A 23,313-nucleotide genomic window follows, 5' to 3' on the forward strand; every position below is an offset into this window, starting at 1 on the left:
GATGGGACACAGCTGTGCACATATGTGTGTACTAATGTACATGTATGTTATCCCAAGTGTGTGCATGACCTTATATGCCACTGTGGGTTTATGTAGAGGGGAGTCTTGCCTGCTATTCTAGGACTTGGCTGAAAGGCTGAATCTCTACACTGGTCCATGTGCTCTCAAATGTTGGTATGTGTGCATGATGTGAATGGTGCCCTGTTAGACATGGCACACTTGTGCAGTGCACAACCTGAACATATGTGCTGGAAGTGGTGGCTGGTTTTTCAACATATCTAAATAAGGGTCTTAACAAGTAAGACTTTGGGTATACTAGGTTTCACTCTTAGAAGATCATACCTTAGAAATGAAAACTTACCTAATATCTGCATCTTCAGTGATGGCTGATTAGATCTGGCAGCCCATGAAAAGAATATGTGTGGATCTTTTTCTCCTAGTTGGATATCTTTGTACTGTGTTTTCCCAATTGTGTTTAGAGATTTTTGAAATTGGACAATTTTATAGGCATTTACCCAGGTACCCGAGCAATAGCCTACATGTCTTAATTTTAAGTTGCAGCAATCAGGAAAGGCCTATCACCCCTGACAAAAGTGTGCTTAGTGACCTGGCACCATGAAGCTTTGCCCAGCTTCCTTGGCTGAGATAGCTCAGCCTTGGACATCCTTGCTGACTGCCTTTTCCTCTGGGCCTCTTGGAGGCGCCACACCTCTCAGGTGCAGTTGACTGCCTTCTGAAATGACTGTCAGCCTAGAACCATGAAGTAGCTAATGACATACTGCTATTCTGTATGCTACTCAACTCAGTGTGACATTAATTATTTCTCCTGGGATCAGAGATTCTCAGAAATATTGGAATAAGACTGTGACTTAATTTGCAGCCAGACAGGGTGTGATGGATCCCCAGTAGGGCTTAGCAGCTGTGGCCCATCCACATTGAAGCAGTGATGTACACAGATGTTGCTATGGTGACCTCCATAACTCAGAGGGTGTGGGAATTTAGGGATTCCCAGGGGAACACTCAGTTCCTTTCACCAGGCCCCTATAACCTGGCATTTACAGGCTTTCAAATACAAGTTGTACCAATTAAGATACCTAAAAATCTGGTTCCCTGGTATTCCTATGCAACAACTACATGAACTTTAATGGAGTAACTTTTGTGCATGAGCACATACATGTGTATGTGTGTGTAACATGGAAATGTGATGGGAATTTTATGGAATTTATATTAATGTATCACAACACATAACATAACCCATGTATCCCATCTCCTCTACATTTCCTAGAATCATAATAGTTTCCTTGGTATCCAATTAATTACCAGAAGTTCAACATTTTTTTTCTCTTGACAATCTGCTGTTACTTTTTTGCAATAATCTGACTTTAGTGACTACATTTTAATAGTAATTTAATTATTTATTTAACAGGAGTTATTGTTAAATAACAGAATACCTACTGTATGTATAGAATTATGCTTTATGGTTAGATGTCATTTATGAAAAATGGTATGGAAGGAGAAGAATTAATTTTAACCAAGGCTATGATACCTAGTGTTGCCTTGTGAAGTTTCATCATTTGAAATCTCTGCCTTGAAAACCCAAGGGGTCTGCTTCATTAATGTGGATATTCAGAAACAATGTAAGTCCATTTATGAATTCTGAAAATGAAGAAAATTATTTACCTGGTTGACAATACATTACCCTCATACTTGGATAATCAATTAATTTAAAAAACTCAGTCACACATTCAATACATATTTTTGAATACTCTGGGCAGGGTGCAGTTCACTTCATACAATTAGAGTCACCATTTTCATGAGCTTCCAGTCTAGTGGAGGAGGGAGACAGCAAATGCATAAACTAACATGAATATATATTTGCAACTTGCAAGATGTATGCAAGAATTAAACAAAACAATATGGTAAAGGATAGATGGAAGGTTACTTAAATGTACATGAAAAATTGAATACAATTGCATCTATGATTAAGAATATAACACACACAAGGACTTCATTCTGGGGTGGAGGAGAGTTTGTGCTTATATACTAGTGACACACTCCTGGCTGAGATCATGTTCAGCTGTATTCACGGTCTGAGGACTTAGTATTTGATGAAATAGGAAGATAAAGAAGGGAAAATATCAGTCTCTGGCTTCTTCTAAGACCAAAAGGCATTTTATTTTCTTGTCTCAAGAGTGAGAGAAGACTGGGGTAGCGGTGGGGGTATTAAGATGAGCACAGCTTTATCAAAGATGCAGGAGAATGGCAAAGTTAGTGTTTTTCTGGAACCGATTCCCAGGAGAAAACTTAAGGAAAGAGAAAGGAAGCTGACATTTATCAAACACCTACCATGTGCCAGGCATTTTTCACATTTCGTTTTTGCAAAGGTATTCTTTCTATTCAGGAGATTAGGAAAGCAGGGCACAGGCAATAAGTAATCTGCTCAAATTCCTACAGCCAGTGAGTAAAGAATCTGGAATTCTACTCCTGGTCTGCCTGACTCCATAACTTTCCAGTTTACACTGTTTTTCACAACTTCTATGCTCTCTAAGCCACAAAGAGGCACAATCCCATCCCATTTATAATATACAAAGGGCAATTTATGTTTATATCTTTCCCATGAAACATTTTATTTACACTTGCATATTTCTCTGAGCTATGACAATGGGTACTATAACCATTTAACATAACCATTTAAAAATTTCCTCAGAAAACTTAGGAAATAAAATGTAGAGAAAGACCATGTTCATGGATTAGGCAATCTCTATTATAAATATGTCAATCTGCCCAAAATTTATCTATAAATTCAATGTAATTCCAACTATAATATTAGTAGGCTCTATTTTGGAGAACATTGACTAGTTCTAAAACTTATGTAGGTGAATAAAGGTCTACAAATAACCAAGAAAATTTGAAGAGCAGAGACTTACCTTTTAGTTCTATTTTGTAACTAATGTGGTGCTAGTGCAGGAATAGAGTCCAGAAACAGTTTCATGCTTACACAGCTATGTATTATGTATCAGGAATGGTATCACAAATCAAGTCAAATTGGCTAACTATATGGAAAGAAATAAAGTTGGATTCCTCACACAGCATTAAAAAAGTGGATTTAAGATTGAATTATGAGACATAAAGCTGCAAATCTCATGGTAATTTAACTGTCCTTAACTAAGACCTCAGAAGTTAAAAAACTAAAGGCAAAAGAAAAAAAACCCAAAACAAAACCAAAAAAGCCAGTGGGTTTGACTAAATAAAAGCAAAACTAAATATTTTTGTACAATGAGGACCCCCATAGACAATTAACATCTGGGTAACAGATTGGAAGGGAATATTTCCAATACTAAAGAGAGATTAATATTTAGCATATGTAAGAAACTTATGTGATTGACAAAAAGGAAGAAAATTTAAAAGAAAAATGGCAGAGGATATGAAGAAGCAATTCATAAGGTAGGAATAAAGTAAAGGCAAATAAATAAGTACAGTAAGATAGAATAAATTCTGATATAGTCATATAATGGAAAATTGTACAGCAGTAAGGTAAATAAACAACAGCTCCAGGCAATGGTAAGGATCGATCTCACAAACATTGTGTTGAGGAAAAAAAGCAAGAATCATAAGAGTATCTATGATGTGATTTTGACTTATAAAGAGCTAAAAGCAGGCAAAATTAATCTATGGTGTTAAAACCCAGGATATCTTGCTTGGAGATAGTGGTGTCAGAAGGAAGCACAGGCAGGGCTTCTAGGAGGTGTTCGCAGTGTTCTGTTTCTTGGTCTGGATGACAGATGTGGGTGTGCTCATTTTGGAAAATTTTTGAAATCACACCTATGGCTTAAATTTTTTAGTATGTATAGTGAACAAAACAACATTATGTAATTTTCAATTATATTTACCAGTCTAGGTAACCATTGCATAGTTAGAGTATTAGTTAGAAAATACTGGTAATTTCCACTGATGTCAAGTGGCATTTCATATACAAAATACACTAATGTTGATGTAGGTGGTGAGAGAAATGTGAGTGGGAGTAAAAAAAATGTGGGTGGGAAAGATGAGTGGATAAACTAGAGAAAGACCTGGCATAGGCCAGTATTGATTGTATACCATGAACTGAGGATACAAAGATGGGCCAATTTTGTGCATCTGAGTCTGAAAGAAGAAAACTGTATTTACCAAAACCCCAGTAGTGTCAGGTCGTGGAATATGGCAGAAAACAAGGAAAATACAGCCCTTAGAGATTTGATAATCTTGCAGAGAGATAGACATTTAATAAATAAGTGCCCAACTAATAATGAATTAAAATTCTGGTAAACACTACAGCAAAAAGAAACAGGGTGCAAATGAATATCATGAGGAGAGAAACTGTAAAATGAGGTCCCCTTCTTTGGTAGACCTGGAAGAGATAGGTATGCAGGACGGAAAAGTAACGTGACTGGGAAATGTTGGAATGAGCCAAGGAGTTAGTAGTAGACACAGCAGAGGAAGTTAAATGATCACAGGATATCAAAACTTGAGACATCCTTGGCCAAATGGGATTTCTGTGCACCTTATTTCATATAATATTTAGGTGTCTGCATGTTGGTTTAGCCAATATGACAAATTATCTGATTTTTATTTGAGACTGGGAGTGAGAGTAGAAATACCATCTCATTTTAATGGAGATTATTTCTCCCTTGTTTGGCCACTGAGTCTGATAAACATAGTGAGTTGTTTACAAATTGTTAAGAGGTCGGTCATCATAAATTATCAGTATTTTCTAACATTCATAAAACTATGAAATATGATAAATATAGAATGATAGCCATCTGATAAAAGCAACTCTGGAACTTAGAATTTTCTAGGAAATATTAAACATAAGGAACAATTCAAAAGTTAATTATTTTCTCTTCTGTATATGCCTTAGACTTTGGCTGTAAAATGTGCATGACCCCGGGCTAAGATCTCAAAGTAGAGTCACCATACAAGACACCAACATTTCACCTAAGAGTACAGAATTTTCTACTAAGTTTTCAAAATAGAAGTCTGTGAAAGCTAGGAAACCCTTAAGAGAGGAACCTTGGAAGAACTTTATCTTGGCATCTATGGATCTGTTTCAGCTACAACAACAGTAATGGACTGAAAATTTGAAGCCATTAAAAGTGCCTGGTTTAAAGCAAGTGTGATATGTGTGAATCATACTTAAAGGCTGTTTCTGGAAAGATCTCATGGGTTGCTAAACATTGATATGATGAACAGCATCCAAATCAGGTACTCAGCATTTCATGTTTAGGAACAGATTTTTCTACCTGGTTATGCAGGGGTGATTGGTCTAATGTGTACTGATGCTCCTTAACAAGAGTGAGTGGGTAGCATGGACCTGGGTTCTATTTAGTTCCACCGTTCTGTGATTGCAGGCAAGTGCGTTCACCTTGCTGTGGACTGGCCCCACTTGTAAAATCAGGAAGTGGACCAATAGCAATGCTGCTCTAATGGTCTATTTTTTTACTTTGACAGGTAACCTTTCCTAGTTGGCTGTTATACTTTGGGTTGGCTTCCTTGATCCTTTCTTTTCCAGCATTGGGGTATCTACTAAACCAAATGACCCATCTGAATGCCGCTTGATGGACATGAATGCAGGACTAAGGAAGGGAATGTATTTGGAGACAGTTCACCTTGGTGGCCACAGACCTAAGGAAGACTCCCACTCCTTACTAGCACACACCTTCTGAGAGAGCCACGAAGACAGACCCCTTGGATCTCTCTTTAGGAAAGAATTTGCCTTCCAGATGCAGGGAGGGCAGTTGGCTGACAGCCTCCAACTTCAGCCCTTTCAGGATCTGCCAAGCCTTGGAGCTGAAGCCACACTCTTTCTGGGCAACTCCCAGTCAATGAGTGACCAGGGTGGGTTCCTTGGAAATTGCCACTTCTGCTCAGTGGGTTCAGAATGACCCGTTGGGTTGGTAGAGATCTGTCAGAGCTTTCCCTGTCCAATCCTGTTTCCTCCTTTCTTTCCTTTTACAGGTGGCAGGTCAATCTTGAGGTTGAAAGTTTTTCTGCCCAACCCTGCTTCTTTTTCCCTCTTTGTCTTTTGTGGTGGTTAATTGGAAAGGCAGGGGAAGGGGAGCCCTTGCTTTCACCCTGGCTCCGTCACTGTGAGAAATAAATGTCTGTTGTTTCTTAGCCAGCCAGTTTGTGATATTTTTGTTAATGCAGCCTGAATAGACTAAGACATCTTTCAAGGGCATTCTTGCCAACACCCCGCTCCTCCCAAATTTTCCAATAAACCTCTTGCATTTCTAAATCTGTCTCAGTTCCTGTTGCCTAGAGACCTAAACCTGGCATTGCTTTTGGTGACTAAACAGTATGTCTACTGGATTTCACATCTTTCTCCATGGGACAGTGTTGCATCAGCGCCATCACTAAAAATAAAACAAAACAAAACAAACAAAATGAAAAACAAACTCAAATGCATTTCTTATTAGGTTCCATTTTATCACCTTAGTTTTGTGATTGTCTTGACAACATTATCCATCTTCACTTTAAAATAACCTCAGAACAAATGACAGTTATGAAAATTGTAAGTTTCTTACTTACGATCTCAAGCTGGTTGGTTCTGGTTGACCTCACCCTCGTGCTAGAATCCATGACTTGTTGGCAGTCACCCTGGGAAGGAGTGGAGAGTGAGTGATGCTGTGGGGGGTGGTCTGCCATCTTGAGGTCTGATATCTGCTTTGTCCCCTACTGCTGGCAGTCTTGGAAGAGTTACTTTACATCGTTGAGCCTCAGTTATCATTTCCTGTGCAATGATAGTAATACAGTTTATAATGTTGTGAGGATTAAAAAACAATGTATGTGTGTATAAAATATATGTATATACTGGATGAAAGCAATAAATAGGCATGTAAAAATAGATTTATGTGTGTTGAGACAGAAAGGAAGGGGTTTTCAGAAAGAGCAGCCTACTCCTATTTCTATTTCTGTATAATGGTGATATCATCTGATGAACTGCTTTTGGTGACATTCACTACAGCCTTTGTTTGAATCTAACTTGTACTGGAATTTTTGGGATTTTACCTATTTCATTTCTTGCTCTAAACCCTATTTTGTTTTTGGACCTGTAACCAAATAACTTCATATAATGCAAGAAAATGAAAAAGCCGTGATTTGGTTCTTTGTGCTATGTTGTTATGCTCATTTATTTTTCCAACCTGAACCTGCACAGGAAGAGTCACTAAGTGGAGATTTTCTTGGTAAATATTAAACACTCAGCTGCCCAAATGTAAGGATTTAGCTAAAAGTCAGTGAAAAATAAATAAATGTCCCATAGAGGGATAGACACCAGTCCTTAGACACATATTTTCAATAATTAAATCCTATTATGCAAGAGCTGTTCCAGAGTGAGGAGAAGAAACACTTCCTGACATGAGGAGCAGACTCATAGTTACAGCTGGGTTTTGGGTGTTTTCCTGTTGAGTAATTTCACATAATTTCACAGAACACTAGCATCTGAGAAGGCTATTCTGTGACACTGATGGATCGAAACAAGACCATTGCACTTGAACACTGACAACATCATGAACCACAGAATGATCCAAACCCCCTATCCTGCCTCAAACAAGTAGCTGCTATCTCTTTACCAAGTACAGCATTAACCTCACTCTAGTTTTTTCTCTCTCTAGATAAGATTAAGAGGCTCAATCATAGATTTCCACCCGCTTACTGACAGCACCCAATCTAGAGCAAAACCCCATTTCCTTAAGCCCTCCCGGAAAGCCTCTTCACATAAAGCGTAAACCCTGTAAGTTCTTCTTGACGCTCCACTGAGATGCCTCCCGGTTTCCCATGATGCACATTCTTCTTGGCTGTGAGGATCATAAACCCAACTTATTTAAGTACAGGTGTGTTCTAGGTGGGCTTTAGCTAGAAGACATTGATAATAGTATTCCAACAGATTACTGATTAATTCAACGAGATTACTGTGTTCCTTGTACCCATTCATCGTTCATTCATTCATTTATTCATTCTACAAACAATTTTTGAGCATCTTATGCTGGAGCCTCTGATGGATACAGGGATTTGAAATGGACTGTATACTGCTGGGCATGAAAGCATGCTCAGCAAGGTGAGCACCACCATGCACTGTGTACCAGCTGTATGCCAGGCACTGTAACAGCGACTTTACATGTGTTATCTCTGGTTCTTACCTTGCCCTCCAAGGTAACAATTATTTCAGTCCTACATGCAAGAGAAAACTCAGGCTCAGAGAGGTTAAATAAACATTGTTAGAAAGTAGCAAGAAGCAGGATTTGAATAGCTCCAGAGCCTGTGTGCTATTTCTTTTTGGAAGGCTGCAGATCAGAGTAAACCTGGTGCGATAGGAATAAAGTTGCCACTTGGGTCCGTTAGTTTGAGAGAGGAATTCCCAGAAGAAAATATTTTGAACAGTATTTTATTCTATTTTTAAATGATAAAATCAGTATAATGATCTTCTCAAAAGGTCACCTATATATCCTAACACAAATCACCTAATTTACTTTTGTAAATTAACTTCTAGCATACTTGAAATGCATAATTATTATGTATAGCTCTGATCAGATACATAGGCTTGTGTCTTCTCAACCAAACTTTGAAGAAAGAATAGTCGCCAAGCCAGTTGTGTGGATGACTGTGGTAGTGGTGGAGGGACAGAAAGGAAGGGGTTTTCAGACAGAGGGAACACATACATGCATGTATTCCAAAAATAAGAAAATAATCACCTTGAGCCTAATCAATGACAATGTATATTCCTCAAATACAATATATTATGAAAATCTGTTGACTCTAAAGAGCTGTTATAAGTGCACAGAGAAGGGACTTGGACAGTATTAGAGATCAGAACCAGAAATGAAGGTGTTGGTATTAATTCTGCATCGCACAGGCAGGAACACTTTCCCTGGGTGAGCTGCATACCGGGATGGAAGTGGGTAACTCCTCGCATCATGCTTCTCGCATGGCTTGGATCAAAGATCTCTCGGGATCGCTCCATCCCCTTGCACTGGTCCCAGCTCAGTAAGTAACTTCCCACTCTATTCCTCTGATCCTAAGGAAGCTGAGGGACGGTCATGCATTTCTAGGATATTGGATCTGCCACCCTATGTAGGTTAAAGGAAGCCCCTCATCCATCCTCTGTGATACCTGTTTGTCCAACAAGAATACTAGTGTCCACCTTGCCTACCTCATGAGCCCTAACAGTTTTTTCACTGTCCAGGTTATCCCTCCGAATACATTACAAGTTTTTTTCATTCCTTTAGATTGACCCCATTGAAGAATGTATTTTCCATAAGTCCTTTAAAGAGTGACTCTAAGGGAGGGAATCTTAGCCACCATGGCAGAGCCAAAGGAAAGCTGGATCTCCCAGGAGCCACCCCAGGCACGTGACTCCAAAGGTGGCTCGCCACACATAGAATGTAACAAAATAATGCCCCAAATTTTTCATAAAAAACTGTCTTTTTTATTGAGAGATTTATGTGTGTTCAGGACTAAGAAGTCTTGCTGCATATCCCCTTTCTGTTTAGTTAACCGTAGTGACTTCATAATGTATTAGTCATTTTGGGCTGCCATATATAACAAAATACCACAGATTGGGTGGTTTAAACCACAGACATTTATTTTCTCACAGTTCTAGAGGCTGAAAAGTCCAAGATCAGGCTCCGGCTCATTTGATCCTGGTAAGTGCCCTCTTCCTGGTTATGTCCTTATGTGGCAGAGAGAGATAAGAGAGAGAGAGAGGGAGAGACAGCAGGTGCTCTTATGTCTCTTTTTATGAAGGCATTCATCCCATTAGGAGGCCCCACCCTTGATCTCATTAACCAGAATTATCTCTCAAAGGCCCCATCTCTAGAAAAACATCATGTGGGACTCAGGACTTCAACATATGAATTTTGGGGAGTCACAAACATTCAGTCCATAACACACAGTCTCATCGCTGATGAAGCATCTGAGATTGTAGATGTGTTTGCACATGGCTCTCCGAGTTCACAGGGACATTAAGGAGAAGCCTGCCAAAGAGAATATACTCTGGTCTTTCTTGTTTCTTCTTCTTAAATCCAAAACAACCAGACAGATGCACAATGGCACAACCTTGGAGATGCACCCGGCTTAGTGGGGCCTCTCACAAATATTCCATGAGTGGTAGGTAGTGCTGCCATGGCTGCTAAGACTGCTGGGCAGGAGGTGCTGGAATCACCCTCTAACTCATTCCAGTTGTGTTCATGGACTCAGGGCAGGCCTAGCAGATCAACAGAAGGCAAAAGGTGAAGGAAAGGCAGAGAGCCGGGTCTCTCAAATATGTCCTATAAATAATTACTATTATGGCCAAACAACATTCTCTTTAAACTCTGTAGCTCCTAGTTACCAAAGTTTCAAATTAAACTTAGGTCAGATTTTCTTTTATTTTACCTTTAAAATTAAATGTTATCCATAAGAATATTTATGCAATTGTCAATGGAATTGTTTTCCTGATTTCTCTTTCTGCTAGTTCATCATTAGTGTATAGGAAAGCAACAGATTTCTGTGTATTAATTTTGTATCCTGCAACTTTGCTGAATTCAGATATTAGTTCTAGTAGTTTTGGAGTGAAGTCTTTAGGGTTTTTTATGTACAGTATCAGGTCATCTGCAAATAGTGACAGTTTGACTTCTTCTTTACCAATCTGGATTCCTTGTATTTCTTTGTTTTGTCTAATTGCCGTGGCTAGGACCTCCAGTACTATGTTGAATAACAGTGGGGAGAGTGGGCATCCCTGTCTTGTTCTCGATTGCAGAGGAAAAGCTTTCAGCTTCTTGCTTTTAAGTATGATGTTGCCTGTGGGTTTGTCATATATGACCTTTATTATGTTGAGGTACTTGCCCTCTATACCCATTTTGTTGAGAATTTTTATCATGAATGGATGTTGAATTTTGTCGAATGCTTTTTCAGCGTCTGTGGAGATGATCACGTGGTTTTTGTTCTTCTTTTTGTTGATCTGGTGGATGATGTTGATGGATTTTCAAATGTTGTACCATCCTTGCATCCCTGAGATGAATCCCACTTGATCATGGTGTATGATCTTCTTGATGTATTTTTGAATTTGGTTTGCTAATATTTTGTTGAGTATTTTTGCATCTATATTCATCAGGGATATTGTTCTGCAATTTTCTTTTTATGTGGGGTCTTTGCCTGGTTTTGGTATTAGAGTGATGCTGGCTTCATAGAATCAGTTTGGAAGTATTCCCTCCTCTTCTATTTTTTTTGAAAACTTTAAGGAGAATGGGTATGATGTCTTCTCTTTATGTCTGATAGAATTCAGCAGTGAATCCATCTGGTCCAGGGGTTTTGTTCTTGGGTAGTTTTTGATTACCAATTCAATTTCTTTGCTGGTAATTGGTCTGTTTAGATTTTCTGTTTCTTCCTTGGTCAGTCTTGGAAGGTTGTATTTTTTCTAGGAAGTTGTCCATTTCTTCTAGGTTTTCCAGCTTGTTAGCATATAGATTTTCATAGTAATCTCTAATAATTTTTTGTATTTCTTTGGGGTCCATTAAGATTTTTCCTTTTTATTTCTAATTCTGTTGATGCGTGTACATTCTCTTTTTCTCTTAATAAGTCTGGCTAGGGGCTTATCTATTTTGTTTATTTTATCAAAGAACCAGCTTTTGGTTTCACTGATTTTTTTCTACTGTTTCATTCATTATATAATATTTATAACATGCATGAGAAATAAGAAGTAATAATAAAATGGACACCCTTGTACCTGGCTCCACTTTGAGAAATGGAATATTAATAGCATTTTGATGCCACATTTGAGCCTTTTCTGATCCTATCCTGTCCGTTCTTTCCCTGAAGGTAACCACTGGCTGAATTGTGTGAGTATGTGTTTGTGTTTTATCCCCTTTCTTTTCTTTATAGATTTTATCATTTATGGATATATCCTAAAGTCATATATTTTTAGTTGTACACATTTTTGAACTATATATAAATACAAAGCAAGAGTTCCTTTAGCAATTTATTATGAGTACATGTCTCATTTCAAAATGTTGCCACAAGTATAATTTTAAAAAATACTTCAATGACATCTCATTCAGAGAGACGGCAGTGGGAGGGTGAGGTGTAAATGAAGGAAAGACCTTCTCATTGGCTTTGTGATTGTTGAGCTGAAAAAGAACTGGCCAGTCAGAACATTCCATCCCCTGGGGCCACAGTGATACATTCATGATAAACATGTGACAAAGTCAGCTCAGTAAGAGTCAAACCCTGGCCTTTTTACAATTTTGCTCTACTCTTCAAACCTTTAGGTCATCACTGTCAGTAGAATCCATATTATGTGGCTTTTTAAATTAAAATGTATTTGATATATAACATTGTGTAATAAATTTAAAGTATACAGTGTATTAATTTGGTACATTTATATTTTGTAATATGATTGGCATTATAGCAATAATTAGTACCTCTATCATATTACATAATTATATTTTCTTTCAAGTGGTTGAAATAATTAAAGTTAAAGGCCAAGTTTGATGATTATAATACAACATTGTTGTCTTTATTCACTATACTTTGCATATTAGGTCTCTAGAGCTTAGTTTCTACTCATTCTAAGTTTGTACTCTTAAACAACATCTGTCCTGTCCCCATCCCCTATTTCCTGGCAGCCCCATTTTTCTCTGTTTCTATGAGTTTGGCTTTTTTTAGATTCCACATAAAAGTGATATCATACAGTACTTGTCTTTTTGTGTCTGACTTTTCTCACTTAGCAAAATGTTTTCAAGTTTTGTCCATGTTGTTGCAAATGGCAGGATGCTATCCTTTCTCATGGCTGAGAAATATTCCATAGCCACTACTGATGGGCATTTAGGTCACTGTTTCTGTGTTTCGGCTATTGTGAATAATGCTGCAGTAAGCATAAGAGTGTATATATCTCCTCAAAATCCTATTTTCAGTTCCTTTGGGAATCCCAGAAATGGAATTGCTGGATCATATGGTAGATTTACTTTAAATTTTTTGAGGAACCTCCACATTGTTTTGCATTAAATCATACGGATAATTTTGATTAAACAACATAATTAATGATTTTGCTGAAATGAAGGCAAACAAGGAAAAAAATCTTAAAGAGCATTAGTCATTTATAAATTATGTCTGTCTTTATTACTCAACCACATATCACTAGGCTACTATATTGGGCCACTATCACAGAACACCCAGACTTTGTGATAACAATTAAGTTCAGTTATCTTTGGTCAGATACAAAGCATGACTTCAAACAAATTTTTATTTTGTTGTTATGAATTTATATTTATTAAGATGGGAAGATAGAACACTATATATTGAACAGTTTGTGTTATATTTCACAGCATTTAGTCATATGATATGTGGACCTCTATTTTCACTTTTGCCCTGGGCCTGGCAATTACTTGGAGCAGCCTACCTAGACCCTAGAGGACCTATAGAACCCCTAGGTCCAATCCTTAATTTTTCTCCAAATATGCATCAGTCTTTCCTTTCCACTTCCTTCTATTCCTATTAGCTCCTCCGGACTTTTCCACCAGCAGGAAGCCATTCTAGCAAGTCACGCACTGGGCCTACTCCAGCCGCCTCCACACTCTTCTGTCAGGTAATGCTGGCTCTCTGCCCACCGCTCCTGCGGCAGAGTTGCAAGGCTTCATCTTGGAAGGCGAGGCAGAAGGAAATTGTGTTGGGGCTACTGTGTGTGTGTGTATGGGGATGGGCATGGGAATAAGGTGGGAATAAGATGTACAAGTATGCAAAATGATAATGGATATTTGTCTTAAAAGTTCAAAAAGGAAAAAAGTTTGCTGAAATAGTCCCAGTATCACAGTCTTCTGTATAAGCAGAAATAGGGAGAAATGACATGAAATAAGATGAAAATGCTGATAGGGTTCTGAGGGTACTGAAAAATGTGGCAGTGAAAACCATTTCCATCAAAAGTCATGGGAAGCTCACTTTGAGAACTGCAGATACTCAGAGTCAGAATTTCTGTAATTTATGTAAACCAATTAACTTGAATGAACAAACCAGAATTTTACTTAACTGTTAGCCCATGTCTAGACAGATTCATGAAGAGGGTATGACACTACTCTATGAAACTCTGGTCCTACTTGGCTCTCTCCCTTGTCTTCAGGCTAAGCTTCCCAGTGAGTGAAACCCTCTCAGTCAATTGGCCAAGCTACCTATGGCCTTATGAGTCCCACTGTACTTAAATAATAAAAACAGGGAGTTCTGGGCAATGGCTCAGGTCTTCAGAAATGTATCAACAGGAATTCAAGGTGATTAGAGATGAAAGGAAATCCATACACTCTCTCCTACTTGGTGTAGTCCCAGTATCATCAGTCTTCTGTCTAAGCAGAAATAGGGAGACATGACATGAAATAAGATGAAAAAAAAAAATAAGGCCAGGGGAACAAGAGAATCAAGAGACAAGATACAAAGCTTCATTATGTTGTTGTCTTAGTGGCTGTGAATACAGTGAGGGGCCAGTGAGAATGCCAGGGAACACCACTTTGGGATCTGGAGAAAATGCAATAGGATGATTTTGCTGAAAACCATAATCAAATCATAATTTTCAGTTCCTGCCTAGGAAGGGAGAAGATATGAGCGTATATTGAGATCTTCTCTCCTAGTGTGATCTGAGACTCAGAACCAACTCAGAATCACCTGGGTGCTTGTCATATGGTTGATTCCTGGGCCTCACCTGAGACTCACTGAAGTATAAGTTCTGAGATCAGGGCCTGGAAGTTTGCATTTAAACAAACTCCACAGAAAGTTCATATGCACAATAAAGTTTGAACATTTCTGGCAGAGAAGATGACTAAGGACATAGATTTCTTTTGTCTACTGTCCTAACTTGTGTTGTGACTGGTGAGAAACGAAGTAACTCTGAAGGATTCCAGAGCAAACTCAGAAAATCTCTGTAAACAGAATCTGGCTTTCTTAGAGTGTCCCTGAATGAGCCAACTGCCAGTGTAGAGAGCTGGTTGAACATTCTCATCAACATGCCCTTGCCTACTTTGGAATTCAAAGAATTACAAGTTACACAGATTTATTAAGCTCATGAGTATAGAAGAGTAATGAATGTAATTAGGATATGATGAAGTATTAGTTAAAATGACAATATGAGCTCTGAATCTGTAATGTTTGGATAAGCTTACTACAGTCATTCTTATCTATCCATGAAGCTGGACTGTGCTAAGGAATGGTTGCATAACAGGATATTAAAATCAGTTATGAGAGTGAACACTGGTTTGAATTTGAAAAATGAAGGTGGCCAAAAATTGGTTGTCTTACAGCAAGAGAAAAGAGGACTTGGGGAAGAAGAGTACCATTTGGTGAGAGCTGTTTGTGTGCTGTGAATCCTGTCTTTCTCTAAAGGGGAAGGCTGGTTGGGGCTTCCCCTTCTTCTCAACTGAAAAGGCAGGTGCTTTAAAATCGTTGAGAGTGTACTCAGAAGATAATTGTGAGTTGCCAGAAGTCTGAGAAGTTCACAGTGACTGTGCGGGAATCCTGCATAAAGATACAAGGCCAAAGTGTAGCTGCTGATGGATGAGTTGATGGATCAGTGTTCTGGGATTGGCCTGCACCCCCAATATTGCTGTAAAAAGATGCCTGCATGTTCCTTTTCACCAGATGTAGACTGTACATTGTGTTTTCTGCACACAGGGGGAATACTGGACTAGAGTTTCTTAGTTCCAGAAGACCCTGTGCATCGACAAACAGCCCTCAACAAAGAAAAGTTGAGATACAGTCACATTCCTAGGACCTAGGCAACAAGGTGGAATAGAGAAGCACTCAAAAGAATCGAGGGAATTTAGAGAGACCACCTTAGTGATAGAAGGTTCCTGAACAATTAGTGAAAAACCACAAAAGAAAAACCAGCTCTAATAATCTCCAGGCTCTGAAAATTCTATGCCAGTTTATGACTGTGCCAGTCAAATAAGAACTTTCCTGCTTCCCTTCCTTTTCCTCCCTCTCATTCCCCAGAAGCATCAGAGACAGCAACTGACTGACTATGGAAAGGAAGGGCTGAGAAGCCTACTACACTCCTCTTCCCAGCTGCAGTCTTGCTCCTGACAACAGGACCTGGCTGGAGAGGAGGGGAGAAGTCTTACCTTTGAATGAGAATAAGATGCCCTGATTTTGAGTTGAGACTGTGCAGCTTTAAGTATTCAGATTTCAAGATATTTAAAGCCATTGAAAGGTATAAAAAAAGAAGTTTCTGAGTTTTCATCCAGGCACAAGGAATGAACAACAAAATAAGGAATGTAGGAGACAAAACTAAAGTTGCTTTGTAATTGCATCCTATGAGATGTTCTTGATTAATGTCCCAGTTATTTTCTGTCAGTGTTGCTTCCAGAAGTTGTGTGCCTTGGGGATAAGTTGAGCAGCTTTTTCAGTTTGTCAATGTTATCCTTTTTGCTTGACCAAAAACCTGAAACTAAGGGGGATTTAAGCTTTTGGAGGTCCTCTTTAAGAAAAGGATTATGCAAGTATGACATTTGTAGGGCCTCTCCCAAATTCTTGAGAAGTGTCCTCTTAGGTGAGTGGCCTTGCAACTTGAGCTTTCTTAGCTTCATGGTTTATCTACCTCTCTCTAGATGTCAGCCTTTCTCTCTCCCACCACATCATCCAGATTGTTAGCAAGTCTTGTCCACTCTGCTTTCAAAATCTATCCCAAATCCAGTACATCACAATGCCTCACTAATCCTAGGCCATCCCACCAGCATTTCTTACTGGACTATGCTGTTTCTTTTAACCTGTCTCTGGGAGCCCACCTTTGCTCCTTTTGCACATTCAATAGTCAAAGTGATCTTTGATGATTAGATTCTCATATCATTTCCCTTCTCCATTGGATTTCTGTCAAAGTTTAAAGGAGACCCAAAGTTCTTACCATGTCTTATGGGACACTGTGTGATCTAGCCCACAGCTATTTTCTGGCCTCATCTGTTGTCCTTCTTGGGCTTTAGTATTTGCTATTTCCTGTGCCTAAAATATCATTCTCTTAGATTGTTTCATAGTTTGCATTCCAAGTTTTACCTCCTCAAGAGGCCTCCTCTGAGCCCTTTACCTTAAAATGGCCCAAACACACACACACACACACACACCCCAACATGATTTCAATCTTTATTCCCTAAAGCTGCTTTATTCCTTCACAGCACTTAACATGGTGCAAGACTGTATTAGGTGCTTCAAGTTCATTGTAGATTTTCCTTATGCCTTGTGTGTGAAGGACTCATCTCTCTTAATTCTGTATCCACACTTGACTAGAATGATGTTTGGCACATAGAGAACGCTCAGACATCTACGGGAAATTAATGAATTCTTAAATATATTCTGAGATGGAAATTTTCCGTTAATGCAGAAAACTTCTTTTCCAGCAATCTGTACTATGGAGAGATTTCACTAAACAAAACTCTCCTCTAATTTTTTCTTCTTCAATTAGAGGCATCCAAGGTTTAGTGTGGAGAAAGCATGGAACTTGGTGGTTCCATCAACAAGGATTCAAAAATGAGTGAACCTCATCCTCTTTCCTCAGAGTTTATATTCTATTTGGGCATAGATTCTTCTTGCTAAAGAATCTGAGCCCTTTTTGGCCATCTCAGGCCCATGAAACCATCCAAATCGTCTAGTGGGCTAGAATTTGTTTGGGCCTCTGGCTACAGTATGATTCAGTGGGCCTCCCGAGCTGGAGAGATCACCCTAGACAGAAGACAGACTACATCTACCTGAACCTGCCTTACAACCCCTGGCAGTCTCTGATGCTGCCGGAGAGGCACACAACTGAAGAAGAAGGGTGGGCCTCCTGCCTGCACCTGCCAGGTGTGGGTGTGGCAAAGGGGAAGAATATTAGTTATGTGATTTCTTCCTGTGGGAATTCACCATGCTCACGTGGAGAATTGCTCATATCCTAGCATCAAAATTCTTGATGTATTGCTGAGGTCATGCACATGCCAGGGGAATAAAGGAGAAAGGTCATCAGAAAAAGATTGTACTGGGTTCTCCAAAGGAAGAGAACCAACAACATATAGCATAGGGAACTGGTTCATATAATTCCAAGAAGTCCCACTGTCTGATGTTTGCAAGCCAGGGACAGGAGAACCTGTGGTATGGTTCCACCCAAATGCGGAAGACTGATGCCCCAGGTCAGAAACAGTCAGTCAGAGAGAAAAAATTCTCCCTTACTCCGCCTTTTATTTTTGTCAGGCCTCCGAAGGGTAGGATGAGGCCCACACCAGGGAGGGCAATCTGCTTTTCTCAGTCTACTGATTCAAATGTTAGTTTTATCCAGAAACACTCATAGATGTATGTGTACCCCAAAAAATGTTTAACCAGATATCTGGTACCCTGTGGTCCAGTCAAATTATCACATGAAATTAACCATCACAAAAATTAAGGAGACTTCCTGAAGAAAATTTTGAGGGTGTTTTGAAAGAGAGACTTGTCTAGAGAAAAGTGATTGGGATTGCTTCTGCCCTGAATGTCTTTCAAGAAGCCTTTCCCACTTCTGCGTGTGCAGTCTCCTCCCACGAGAAGTCTTCCTTAATCCTTGCTGTGGATACATGCCCACCTCCTGCCTTCTTCTTCATTTTATTTATACCTTCTCTTTATATTGCTAAGTGCACCATTTTAGTGCAGTATGTTTACATGGCTCTGTGCTCCATGGAAACAGTTAATGTTTTGGCAGGCTCTTTGTATATCCAGCACAGTGTATGGCCCATAGCAGGTACTCAGTATATGCCACAGAAGTGGTTGCCAACAAGTTAGGACAGAGGTTACTGGTATGTATGTGTATCTAGGGTGGGGTTAAGGGTGGAGTTCTGGGCTACTCAGTCTACTAGAAGTATCTCAGGGTACGTGTCTGGGTTCAGATGAGGGTTTGACCCTTAATCTTTCTGGGCTTCACTTTTTTTTACCTGCAAAATAGAGAATAATAGTAGTGTCTGCCTATATAGGCACATACTGTTGTTTGATTTAATACATGAATGAGTTAAATACATGAGTTAAGACATGAAAAGTAATGTGTGGCTGGCCCATGGTACAAATTTAATATATTTCAGCAACTATTATTATTCTTATTGCTGCAATTGTTCTATTTATTGTACTTTACAAATTGTTCTATTTATTGTACTTTACAAAAACTTTTGATTTATTTTTCTGTTCTTTAATTAAATATGTTCTGAAAACAGTCTTATTTAATATGACATGCCCAGACCCTGTCAATGTACCTGGCACATAGTGAGTGATTTTTCCCTGACTGTTGAATGAATTAATCAACTGGATGTGGATGTGAAGGAAGCTCCAGGGGAAGGGAGCAGAGGATTCTCCTTGTCTATTTATGCTGCAAATGTGTATTTTGCTGGAAAGGTTGGGGTGGGGGAAACAGCTGTGCCCAGGGTGGGTTATAATAAGCTCAGCAAGATAAACTGAGGGTTCAGACCACATTTTGGAGAGAAGTTTCAGCAGTGACACTGTGGGCTTTTCTTCTTTCTTGTCTCTTGGCCTACAATTTGAAGTTTAACTGACCTTCACACATAAAAATCTTAGTAATGAATTCAACTCATCTTTGAACAGAAGATGATAAAAGTAACACTGCGCATCAGGAAAGTAGAGGAATTAATGAAGTAATTAACCTTAGTCAGCATGATGTGTGACCCTGGCCCAAGGAACAGATAACAAAACAAGGAAAAATGCCTGAACCAAGAAGAGGGTTCATGATCAATGGGCTAAGGGGAGGATATTTGAAAGAGCTGTTAAAAGGGCAGCAATAGAAAACCATTTATAGGACTCATACTCAGGGAGTGTCCCCTTAGAAAGGATGCGGGTTGAAATCTGGCTAATGACAGCCAGGGCAGTGACTGGGCAGTTTAGGTGGAAAATAAAAGCAGCAGTTCTTTTCTTCTTTTTCTCTCTCTTTTTTTCTCTGTCTGGCGTCTCTCCCTGTTCCTACCTCAACATTTTCTTTAGCTTCCATTACTAGAAGCTCCTTGAAGTAATCCTCTCATATGTGACTGTCCTGTGCTTGGCCCCCACCCCTCAAGAGAGTGTCCCTGGAGTTAACGTAATTCAGGAGAGACCCAGAGGTCCTTGTGGTCCAGAGGGACACTCCCTGGACTTCCGTGCCTCCATCCACAGGCGTGAAGACAGCACCCCACGCCTCTGTGTGCCCCTGGTTGGCCTCGGGCCCTCGTCCAAGTTCAGTATTCTGCCTCACCTCTGTTGTGTCCCTTGAAAGATCAGCAGTAGTCTCAGGTTCCTTTGAAGCACATAGGCAGAATTGTTGGCCTGGGGGCACTTTATTTTCTAATTTGTCCTCTGCTATTAGACAGTATTGGAACTAGCATGATTCAGTGGATATCTTTCACTGATTCTTATGAATGTACAAGAATATATACTGAGTATCATTGACCCATATGACCTGATTTGCACTGTGCAAGATTTTGGGTCTGTAAGCAGGTTCTCTGCCCTCATGCTGCCTATAATGCGGTCAAGGAAGACAGTCATGGAAACCAGGGAAACCATTAGAGTGACTTTGCTGCTGAGCCAGAACTCTTTGGGCTAAGCAGTCTACACTGACCTCTGGCAGCAGGGGAATATAAAAGGGTATTCAGCAGGGTAGCAACACGCGTATTCATTTATTTTCTCAGTGTTTCTTAGGATATGTTATATGGCAGACACTCTTCAGGTATTAGGGTCACATCAACAAATGAACAATTAAAAATCTCTGCTCTTGTGGTTTATTTTCTACTGGTAGGAAAATATATATATATATATATATATGTCAATGATAAGTAAGTTCTATAGCATGGCACAAAAACGTGCTATGGAAAAATACAGAGCAGGTTCAGGGGACCAGAAGTGCTAGGGAGGAGGAACAGCTGCAGTTCAAAATACAGAGCAGGGTGGTCTCAGGTTTGGACGAACCAAAGGAGTACATGGTGGAGACTGTAGTGGAGAAAGGAGACAGTGTCACGGGCAGAAGGGGCCCTGAGGTGGGAGCAGGCCTGCTGCTGTGATGAATCCCGAAGAGGCCTGAGGGGCTGCAGTTAAGTCAAGTAGGAGGAGCGTAGGTGGAGAGGAGGTCAGGGTAGGGTAGTAACAAAGGGGGTGGTGGACTGTGCAGGGCCTTTTAATTGTTTTAAGGATTTGGGTTTATATTTGTAGTGAGATGAGCAGACATTAGGAAGAGAGAGAGACAGAGAGAGAGTGCAAGAGTGAGCAGAGAAGTGACATGATCCTGTTTAAAATTCAAAGGGATTATTCAGTTGCTGAGTGAAGCACAGACCGTAGGGTCCAGAGCAGAAGTAGAAGAGCCAGGAAAGAAGCTGTTACAATCAGGTAGGCAAGTAGTGGATCAGAATGGTAGCAACGGAGGAGATGGGAAGTGGTCGATTCTGGATATATCCAGATTTTCACCGTAGATAAAATTTTGCAGTGGGGATAAAATTTAACACAGGGTTAACATTTACTAAGTGTTTTTTATGTGCCAGATACCAGTCAAAACACTTTCTATATGTGCACTCATTTACTTCCCACAAGAATCCAGTGAAAGAGGAGTCATTATTATTCTCCACTTTACATATGAGAGAACTGAAGCAGAGAAATAATATTGGAGTTGGGAGAATCAGAAGACTATTCCAGGCATGAGGTGATAAGGGCCCAAGTTAATGCAATAGCACTGGAAATGAAGCAGGAAATCAAGTTGTGAAGTGATGGGGAAGAGAAGGTAATATTTGCCATCTCTAGTTATTTTATTTCCTTCTTTCTGAGCAAGGCATTGCATAAGTGGCCATTAAGATGGTGCAGATAGCTTAAATCTCTTCTCTGGACAAAAGGGCTTTTGGAAACATTTTCTCTGTAAAGCCATGAGGGACATTTATTGTTGGAAGAGCTATCATTTTGATTCATGGGGAAAAGTACTTCAGATGATAATAAAGGAAAGAGTTGAAAATAACTGCAGTGTAAATATATACTTAAACTGAGATGGTGGAAATACAAAAATTGAGAGGGTTGAGGGAAGGTTTTTATAATAAATATTTTAATTTCTTTACCATACTATCATCTTCTGCTCAGTAAATTTCTAAAAGAGGGGCATAATTTCTTTCTTAGCCCTCAGATGACAAGCAAGGACAGTTTGCAAGTCTGTATTGACTCGAAATGGATTGTATTAATGGATTGTCAGCACTGAGGTGACAGAGTATATAGTGTGCTAGGCTGTGCATTGACTTCAGTGGTAAAAGGACTTGATTCTGGTTCTAATGTCAAGACTTATGTTATAAAACTTCTTTATGACTTATTTATAAAACAAAGACCAAAATAGACAGCAATGGGAATGGATGCTCCCAAGGCTTTTTGGAAGAGAATGCTAAATAAATGAAAGGTACGTACCATAATGAACAACTAAGACCTCAAATTATGAACATTTGAAGGGAGAGTGTTACAGTTATTTATGCACTCTGGGGACTTTTCTATTTAATTTACCATTTTTACAATTTTCCTCAAGAAAGGGATACGGGCAGTTACAAGTTATTAAGATCTACAAATGCCATTTGTTGTCATGGCTGGAAGTCTTACAACAGCTTTTCAGTCTAGACTACATTTCAAGTCTTACCCTTAATCTTCTAGGATACTGACCATAGTTAAAAAGAATCCTTCCTTTAGCTTTCTTTGTTCATGGGAATGTTTACCTGGTCTAAATGCACTGTTATGTTCATACCACTATGTTCAATCTCCATTTTGTGCCCTTAGGCATACAGTTAAAAATATATTCCAGATAGCTTAAAGACTGTGATTTGGGGCTGTATCAAAATTTAGCCTATGTGACTCACATTTAATGATTTGATAATTACATAAGCTTGTAGTTGCTGATAGGGTAAGAACACAGAAATTGTTAAATTGTGTCACTTATGAGGCCAATAGACCATGATTTGTAATACATACTTTTTTTAGTATTAGTTTTTTATTTCAATGGGAGCAGGTGAGCATATCAATACTATGGACCATAAACCAAAAGTGCTAGTTTTAAATTAAATTTTAAATTAAGTTGCAATTTGAAGATTGTCTAAAATATGGGAAATTCTTGGCCATTTGTATGTTAATTTGCTTCTTAAATCATTTTTAAATGTCTAGTTTTATGGCAGATTTAAGCAGAAATGGTTTCTTAGAAACCATCTTGTCATTTAAAAACTGTTGAAGGAAGAAATCTTGACATGTCATATTCGCATTTTATGGCTGAAAAGGTCATCTAATCTTGGATCTCAGAGTCTCCAGGTTAGGAGTGAGACAAAATTATTTGAATTTCTGTTACAATATACAACG

At 39.1% G+C, this 23,313-nt stretch overlaps 1 protein-coding gene across 1 annotated transcript in view; it reads left to right on the top strand.

Moving 5' to 3' along the window:
- The first annotated feature begins 8,951 nt into the window (after nt 1–8,951).
- BTC (betacellulin) overlaps nt 8,952–23,313 on the top strand; it is a 74,081-nt gene continuing 59,719 nt past the window's right edge. Inside the window, exon 1 of the mRNA XM_073238076.1 lies at nt 8,952–9,021. Coding sequence (XP_073094177.1) covers nt 8,952–9,021 — 70 coding nt within the window. The remainder of the gene's footprint in view (nt 9,022–23,313) is intronic.

The sequence above is a fragment of the Manis javanica genome, chromosome 5 (genome assembly GCF_040802235.1).
Source record: "Manis javanica isolate MJ-LG chromosome 5, MJ_LKY, whole genome shotgun sequence".
Classification (NCBI taxonomy): domain Eukaryota; kingdom Metazoa; phylum Chordata; class Mammalia; order Pholidota; family Manidae; genus Manis; species Manis javanica.